Source organism: Neolamprologus brichardi, chromosome 11, assembly GCF_056152115.1.
Source record: "Neolamprologus brichardi isolate AB-2024 chromosome 11, ASM5615211v1, whole genome shotgun sequence".
NCBI classification, from domain to species: domain Eukaryota; kingdom Metazoa; phylum Chordata; class Actinopteri; order Cichliformes; family Cichlidae; genus Neolamprologus; species Neolamprologus brichardi.
Genome location: NC_142114.1, coordinates 23,261,066 through 23,269,577, shown reverse-complemented (window position 1 = coordinate 23,269,577; position 8,512 = coordinate 23,261,066). Strand labels below are relative to the sequence as shown.

Below are 8,512 nucleotides of genomic sequence, written 5' to 3'. Positions count from 1 at the left end.
CTCGAAAATGAAATAACTTCTTAATGTACAAATTACAAGAACAAAGAAAACAAAAAGAATATGTACAAAAAATACTATTCCTTTAAAATTAAATACTGCCTGGAGAGGAAGCTGCCTTTCCGGAGGGTTGTGCTCTCAAAGTGTTTGTTGTTATGCAACTGTTTTGTGTATTTACAGCCATTTTGTGTCTACTTATGGTTATTTAATGTCTCTCTGTTGTTCTTGTAAGACTCTTTTGAGCCCTTTGTACTTGTTGTACATCTCTTCTTGATTTTTAGAAGTCTCTGTAGTAGTTGACTGTGTATTGGCAGCTGTTTTATGCCTCTCAGTGATCTTTTTGATCCACTTTAGTGTTGTTTTACATATCTATATTCTCATATTATCTCTTCGTCTCTGACTTTTTTGTAGTTGCTTTTTATCTATTTATGAGGTTTATATTAGCATTTTTTTTTAAATATTTGTGCCCATTTGTGTTTACTGGTGGCATTCTTAATTCTTTGGCTCTTTGTTTGTGAGTATTTGTCTCGGTTTTTTTGTTTTTGTTTTTTTACACCACTTTATTGTTGTTAGGAGTCTCTGTAGTGGCTTGGTGCCTTTTTTGTCAGTTTTATTTTCTCGTTACTAGTTGGTAATCTCAAGTTATTTTATTTACTTTCTTATAACTGCTGCTCTGCTATTGTTTCGTGAAGCAATTATAATTGTTGTAGTTAAAAGTTGGAATTAAGACACAGAACAGCAGCAGCTTTTCAGCACTTCTTTTTGACAGCAGATGCACGTGGTCCTCTGTTTACATTCTGCAGAAGGAGCACGCGGCTGCAGCTGCTCGCCTTCTCATTGGCTCTACGTCATGGAGCTCCCTCCCACAGGCGGGACTCGGATGCGGAAGGAGTTTCGATGCCGCTTAAAAAAGCGAAAATAACTCCACGGATTGAAATAATTACCACCTATATCTATTGCTAGTATACTCAAGGGTGTCTACGGAATCGTTAAAGTTTAACCGGAATGTACAGAAAGTGGTGTTTACTGCATAATTCATACTTCAGCTCGGTGTCCCTTAGAAATGAACGGAGGCTCCAGACAAACTGGAGGCACAGCCGGTTTACCTCCGTCCTGAGCCTGTCAATAAGCTGTTTTATCGCGGTCGAAGTTATAATAACCCGATTAGAACCGTCCAGTTTTGCCGGTTTGTACAAATCTCAATTCGTATTTAAACGTTTAGCGCGTTTCTGTGAACCGGGAACGCGCATGCGCACTGGCAGGAGGCAGGCAGATGCGGATATAAGGATTGGCGCCGGCGCCACAGCTGATGTACTCATTCATTCTTCACTAAGGAGGTAAGAGCATCAACTCGGAGACTTCAGCTATATGAATATTTATAGTTTAATATTTTATGCCTCGAAGCTGCTTAACCTTTCCTGCGGTTTTCATCTTAAGTTTCGTATTTAAGTCGTCGTTATTGGCGCAAAAATGATTCAAATGCAGACTAAAGCGGGGACTGCTTTCTTGTGTTCTTGTTGTTTACTTGTTTTTTAACTGCCCGAGCATTGTTTCCACCTCTGATGTAGTCTGTTCTACTTTAGTTGGCTCTTGCATGTCGTGCCAGATGTGAATTTAGAGGGAATCTGGCATTTTGGTGGAGATTCTGTTAAAATACTGAGGCGTGGAGCTTTAAAACTTTGTACAAAATTACGTCCTCACGTTGTCTTTGTCATTTGTGCACGTTTCCTTAAACCAAGCATTTATTAATGCGTTTGCATGCAAAAGCTGTAGATGCCCAGTTTAAGTACACATCGGGGTTAGCTGGTTATTGTTGACCTAGTTAGGAGTTACCGAGCTAAGTTTGCTAATTACAGTAGCTCCCCTCTGTATCTTTGGCCTGAGTTCGGTCTCAGTTTCTCCGACTTTGTAGCGCTTAAAAAATCCTCTTGTTGACAAATGTGCTTCATAAGGGTTTGTTTTAGGTGTCCAGGTGGCTTTAAATTATATATAGTTTATGTTAAGCGGTCTTTTGGGCTATTTTAACCCGGCAGGCTTGGAGCAGTTTCGGGGAGGTAGGGCTCAAATCCTCCCGCTTCTACGCTGCGGAAATTGGCGCGTCTTTGAGTTTCAACCCCGAATTAAAGTTAGTATTTTGTCGATTTCACTCATTCTAAATACACCAAAGATGTTTGGAGATGTATATCGTGACGCTGAAAATGGTAAATTTGATCTGAATTGCGGGATTTTTCCGCTTTTTTTGTTCAAAATCGAGGGAAAAACCAGCCCCCCTCTTTTCTGGCTGCAGATACCACACTAGCTTGCAGGTCCTGCCTGGCTGCTTTGGCTCTGTAATTATCACGTTTTTAATCAGTTTTACCTTTTCACTCTGAAATGAGACACTTCGTAGTCCTTATATGCAGTCTGTCGGCATTGTTAATTCCCCGTTCTCGGTTTTTATCGAATCTCCGTGGCTCCTAAAATGGTGGCCACAAGCTAACACTGCATATGTTATTATAAGCTAACCATCACTTGTAAGCAGGTTAGAAGTGAACCTACAAAGGGATGTCTTGTTATATCTGAGGTTGTTGAGCGTATTAGGATCCAGCTGTGGATCATTCACTTTTAAACGTTTTTTTTTTTTTTTGGTTGTATATGATCCTATAGCATCAAACCAGATGCCTAGTTGCATTGGGGGGCATTTGCTTCAGAAAGGGCCCACTTAACTCTTGAAAATTTCCACGAGAATTTGAATTATTTGTCCCAAGTGTTTGTTTTTTTTTTTTTGTTTTAATATCTCTGTTCACAGTGTTAATATTGAATTTAATATAATCTCTCCTTTTCTTCTTTACAGCGGAGCCATACAATACAGTCAGCACCATGTCCAGGCGCAGGTGAGCACCTCTTGATGATTGTTCTGAAACTGGGGGCCCGGAGGTGAAGTGGAGCCACTACCCTACAGCAAAGCTATTAAGCACATTTCTAAATATGCATAAACTGGTCCTCAGAGATCAAACTCCAGATGTTTATACATCAGGAGACTTTAATGACACCATTGTTCAAATTAAGCAGAGATGAGTGACTGGAGGTGAAAACTAATAGACGTTTGTATAGTTAGATTGGATCACATTGTCTGTTCACTGTTGCTTTTAATGGTTTGATTGCTGAAAGGCATAGTCTGTTGTAAATGTGATTAGGTTTTAGAGCCTACAGTGATGTCATACATTTTTGTACTTGTCACCAGTTCACAATCACATGTAGTAAGATAAGGAAGATGGCCAGTCACTCAAATGTAAAAGCTTTAAATCCATCAAGCTGTAATCACCCCTTTCTTTAAATGGGCGAAACTCCTAATACAGTTGCCTTGCTGATTGCTTTTGTCTCCAGTCACTGTGGCCCAGTCATTCATTATTTCCATCAATACTGGTGTTTAAGTTGATCGCCAATATTTTTTTAAGGCTGGCTCTAATTGCAGATTAATTCGATTAATATTTCAGTGAGCAAGAGGCAGATTCTTATTTGACCATTCTTATTTAATTTTAATTTCAGTGATCGCATCACGCTTCAAGCCAGAGATCCAAACAGCCCCGTCACACCAGTCGTCACAATCACGCTGAGGAAAAGAAAGACTGAGGTTTGTTTCTGGTACTAGCTGCAATCCTGCGTTTCAGTTTATCAGTGTTTGTCTCAGCTTTGTCCTGTTTTTAGCTCAAAGACACATGTTTCTGTCTTTCTTGTTTAGTGTTCTAAGAAGAAACTACAGCCCGCTGCCAAGAAACAAAGCTATGAAATACAAGTAAGTACTGCCCAAATGATATTGATGCTTAATGACTGTGTGTTTGTTACTGATAAGAGGTCAGCCCAGTGTGTCTGTGTTGTTACTTGTTTATCTGTCTGACTATCCTGTGTGTGTGTTTGTCAGCCCAGCTTTTTTTTTTTTTTTTTATTTATTTATTTATTTTTCTTTAAGGAAATTAATTAAATTTTCACCATATACTACATAGTAAAGCTTTATAGTAAATTGTCTCTGTATTTATAGATGGAATGGGTGCCTATAGTCAAAAATGGGCTTTGTATGAATTGCTTCCTTTTATTGAATTAAAATATTTTATTTAACTATTTTCTCTCATGACTTGATACATGGTCCTAAGTGACTTATTTCTGGCAGATTTGTATCTGGATAAGATCATATTATAGGAGTAGGTGAAAAGGTTTCAGTAGTAAATTTCCAGTCGTAGCCTTGCACTACCTTTTATTCAACAGCAGGTGTCGCTGTTTAGCATGATATGAAACTGAACTTCACAGTGGTGGTGTAACGTAGAGTCCTGCTGTAAAGACTTGCGACACACACACAGATGACACTTAATATTTAGGCAGTGTCAAAAATGACAGAAATGCAGCCACAGATTCCACAGAAAATCATACATTTTGCAAATTTGACATTGTGACTAGGTGAAGTCACAATGTTGAGTAACTTTGATTTGTTCAGAGTAATGGGATGTGCCAGATTAATCCCTTTTTAGTATGTTAATACATCTGCTTGCCCAACAGTCAGGTCCGGGAGTTTCCGTCTCCTCTTTTAAATTCAAGTTTTATTCTTTCTTTCCAGAAGTGTTGGTCAGAGGATGGAGCGTCTCCATGCATTCTCATAGAAACTCCCCACAAAGAGCTAAAACCAGCAAACCCGTCCAACTTCAAACAATACACATTCAAGAACCTCTTCATCAAGGCTTCGCCCATTCCTCATCTCAGGTAAGTGTAGCTTTTACACCTCAATAGGGAGGTCGTAGCGCAACACTTAATATTCCACAGCTCTATTGTTCTTGGAGATGTTGCTCCACCCAACCTGGTATTTCGGGTTCAAGGCCCTCAATTACAGTCAAAGTCACTTTGCAACTAAAAATCAAGTTTCAGATTTATCCTGTTACTTGCTTTGTCTGCAGAACTCGTTAATTCACCTCTCGGATTTTGTCCAGTCTGTAGTCAGTTGTTAGCATCACTGTTGCATGTACTTACTGACCAGCATAAATGGTTAAAACTTGCCGTTTCTCTTCCAGTTGGGCTAGTTCGGACGATGTGTGGATCAAAATGCTTAACAAGGAGCTGAAGTACGTTCATGACAAGAGCTACCTGCAGCGGCATCCTAAACTGCAGCCCAAGATGAGGGCAATTCTCCTGGACTGGCTGCTTGAGGTGAGCATGAAAATCTTTAATGTGCAGAAATTCGACTGTTCTGGTTTTGGATAAAGACTCAGCCTTTATGTCTGATTGCCTCGGCAGGTGAGTGAGGTGTACAGCCTTCACAGACAGACAGCGTACCTTGCCCAGGACTACTTTGACCGCTTCATGCTCACTCAGGAGAATATCAACAAAGACTACCTGCAGCTCATTGGCATCACGGCGCTCTTCATTGCCTCCAAGATAGAGGTGAGTGTCTTCATTCTTATAGAGTCAGATATTTCTGATAGTTAAACCTCTGTTTGTGCTGATGGCGTTTAATCTCAATAACCAACTTTGCTCCTTGTTTCTCATCAGGAAATCTACCCTCCTAAAACCTACGAGTTTGCCTATGTCACGGACGGTGCCTGCGACCAGTGGGACATCCAGCGCACAGAGCTTCACATATTAAAGGTACACAAACTCATCTACTTCACACTTTCTAATCTTGTAATATTGAGTGGTAGCAATCAAAGTTTCGGTATTGACCTCCGTGTTGCTGTCCCATAGGCGTTAGACTGGAACCTGTGTCCTGAGACCCCCATCTCCTGGTTGAAGCTCTACACTCAGGTTGAAGCCCAGAAAAATGGAGTGAACTTCTTGGAGCCGCAGTTCTCCCAGGAAACCTACATCCAGATCACACAGGTACTTTCAACAGCTGCTACATTTATTTAAATCCTCTTTTTCTGTTTATCCCTGTTTATTTATCTGTTTGAATTAAAAAAAAAATAATAATAATAATTGATGCGAACACTTTCTGATTCAGTATTAAGATAAGATAAGATGACCTTTATTAGTCCCACAGGTGGGAAATTTGTTTTGTTACAGCAAAAGTGCAAAGTTATTTAGCAGAAATTAGAAAACACTGAAATGCAATAAAATAAAATACTATATACAATAGAATAGAATAATATATACAATAGAATAAAATAGAAATACAAATGCTATATACAACTGAGTAAGAAAATACAAAAGTACAACTTCGTCAGAAGAATTGTACAAGAATTGCGCATATAGCAGTCTTATTGCACGTGTGAGGGTTGGATCAGCTGCAAAAGTCTTTGTTGTGGAGTCTGACAGCAGTGGGGAGGAAAGACCTGCAAAATCTCTCCGTCCCACACCGTGGGTGCCGCAGTCTCCCACTGAAGGAGCTGCTCAGTGCTGTCAGAGTCTCTGATTATACTGATCTTTGACCTGCATGTTGCAGCTGTTGGACTTGTGTATGATGGACATCACCGCGCTCGACTATAACTACAGCGTTCTTGCCGCAGCTGCCTTCTGCCACTTTTCCACCTTTGACGTTGTTCATAAAGTCTCAGGTGAGTTTCCCCATTCACATCATCAGATTTGATTTCTATTTTTTTTTTTTTTTTTTTTTTTTTTGCTCTATTTGTTGGTGGGATACTTTATTTTATAACTTCACTCACAATCGTTAACTCGTTTTTGTCTCAGGTCTCACATGGGATAGTGTGTCTCAGTGTTATCAGTGGATGACTCCCTTCATGGAAACACTGCGATGTGAACCCAAACCTCAGCTCAAGAACTTCCCAAAAGTCAGAGCAGATGACAGACACAATATCCAGACACACGTGGCCTATCTGGACCTACTGGTAAGAAAAAGTAGACAGAAAACTCAGAATCCTTAGAGCAACGCATGTAAAGTCTATATAATTGAAAGTTATTAATTCTTTGGCTCAAATTTCGCATTTGTACAGAACCGGTGCAGGACTCGAGCCCAGAAAGGGGAGAAAGAATATAACTGAGGCCACTTAAATTGTTTTACCACATTGTAACACTTATTGTTATTGTCGCTGGAAAAATAAGGCACCAATATCAGGCTTTTACCTGGTAAAAATGGTACTCGAGTTTTAAAAACTTGCCTGATCATTCAGGGTCTACTTGGTATAAACATTAGGGAATCTGCTTAATCCGGCTACATGTGTTCATCCATCAATGACATGAAAGCTTTGAAATTTGATTTTATGACTGACTAGACAGTAGGGCTGCACAATTAATCATTAGAAAATCGCGATCTCAATTCATACTTATGTGCGATCTCATTTCCAAATGACAACGATTTTAAAAAAAAAAAAGAAAGAGAAAAAAAAAAAAGATGACGATTGTACCGCATTACCGGGACATAATCTGCCTGAAAACAAGCACTTACTCTTCCTGCTCAACAAATGACAATGGCGGAGCCTTATACCACATAATACAGAAGCCAGCTGGCTGCTAAAATTGGCAGGGGAAAAAACAACGGAGAGCACGTGAGAGATGACGAGAAAGTGACAGGAGAAAATCCGCCCCGGTCACCCACCCAAACATCAATAACGGGAACCTTATACAACGCTTCCCTATACCCGTCAAACTCCCGCAGGCACAAAGAAATTACGGAGGCTATCACTTATCACCTGGCTAAAGATATGGCTCCCATCAACACTGTGCAAAACGAGGGATTTAGGGAAATGATCACCCTAGGCAAATGCTACACAGTTGTGTCCTGCAACTATTTTTCTATTGTTGCACTACCGGCTCTATGCACGCAGTGTCGAGCAACGGTGGAGACGGAATTTCAAGCAGTATAACATTTTGCGGCAAAGACAAAATGTGAGACATTTATTGTTTTTATGTTCAGTCTCAACTGTTAAGAAGTTGATGTGCTGTTAATAAGTGCAGTAAATATTTATATTGGAAAAGAGAATCGTGATCTCCATTCTAAGCAAAATAATCGTGATTCTCATTTTATGCAAAATCGTGCAGCCCTACTGGACAGATTTGTTTTTTCTTTTTTTTCTTTTTTTTTTTGTGTGTGTGTGTGTTAAAGTATATGATAAAGTGATTTTAATTACTAACATGGAACTGTTTCTTCCTGCAGAGAAAAGCTCAGGAGTGTCAGATCTCCGAGAGTAACGCCGGTCAGCTATCACCTGTTGCCGCAGGACCGATTCTGACACCACCCAGCAGCACAGAGAAGCCACCCAATCACTGACCAGGACAAACCCAGAGAGACGCGCTACCTCTCCTTAGTCCGATAGGAGCCACTCGCTGAATGATGCACAATTTTGGGCAAACTGACCTCATGTAGCTTTGTGTGTGCGTGTGTTGTTGATTCTGTTTGTGTTGTGTGGTTTTTGTTGTTTTTTTTCTTTCATTTTAATTTTAATTTTTTTTTTTTTTTTTTTTTTTTTTAACACTAAGATCAGACTTTTAGTAGCCATGGCGATGAATTGACAACGTTCAGCTGTGAAAAAATTGGGATTTGTCCCTGTTGACAATCCTGCCAACAGTATTGTGGTTAAAGGTGACGAAGGCTAAGATC

The 8,512-nt window shown here is 39.8% G+C and overlaps 1 protein-coding gene across 2 annotated transcripts; it reads left to right on the top strand.

The window, feature by feature from the left end:
* Positions 1-1,208: 1,208 nt before the first annotated feature.
* ccne2 (cyclin E2) lies at positions 1,209-8,317 on the top strand. Of its 2 annotated transcripts, none has more exons than XM_087847814.1 (12): positions 1,209-1,334; positions 2,831-2,870; positions 3,526-3,610; positions 3,719-3,772; positions 4,586-4,728; positions 5,034-5,169; positions 5,257-5,403; positions 5,512-5,607; positions 5,704-5,838; positions 6,401-6,512; positions 6,646-6,803; positions 8,069-8,317. In XM_087847814.1, the coding sequence occupies exons 2-12, from the start codon at positions 2,857-2,859 to the stop codon at positions 8,180-8,182; spliced, it is 1,194 nt and encodes a 397-aa protein (XP_087703940.1). In that variant the 5' UTR covers positions 1,209-1,334; positions 2,831-2,856; the 3' UTR covers positions 8,183-8,317. The 2 variants fall into 2 exon arrangements, with proteins under 2 accessions (XP_087703940.1, XP_087703942.1); XM_087847816.1 differs by lacking the exon at positions 1,209-1,334 and adding an exon at positions 2,092-2,122.
* The last annotated feature ends 195 nt before the right edge of the window (positions 8,318-8,512 follow it).

Bases quoted from the DNA above. Each gene is read 5' to 3' on its own strand.
- ccne2 (XM_087847814.1), top strand. The intron at 4,729-5,033 runs GTAAGTGTAGCT...TTTCTCTTCCAG, and splicing joins TCGCCCATTCCTCATCTCAG to TTGGGCTAGTTCGGACGATG. The intron at 5,839-6,400 runs GTACTTTCAACA...TGCATGTTGCAG, and splicing joins CCTACATCCAGATCACACAG to CTGTTGGACTTGTGTATGAT.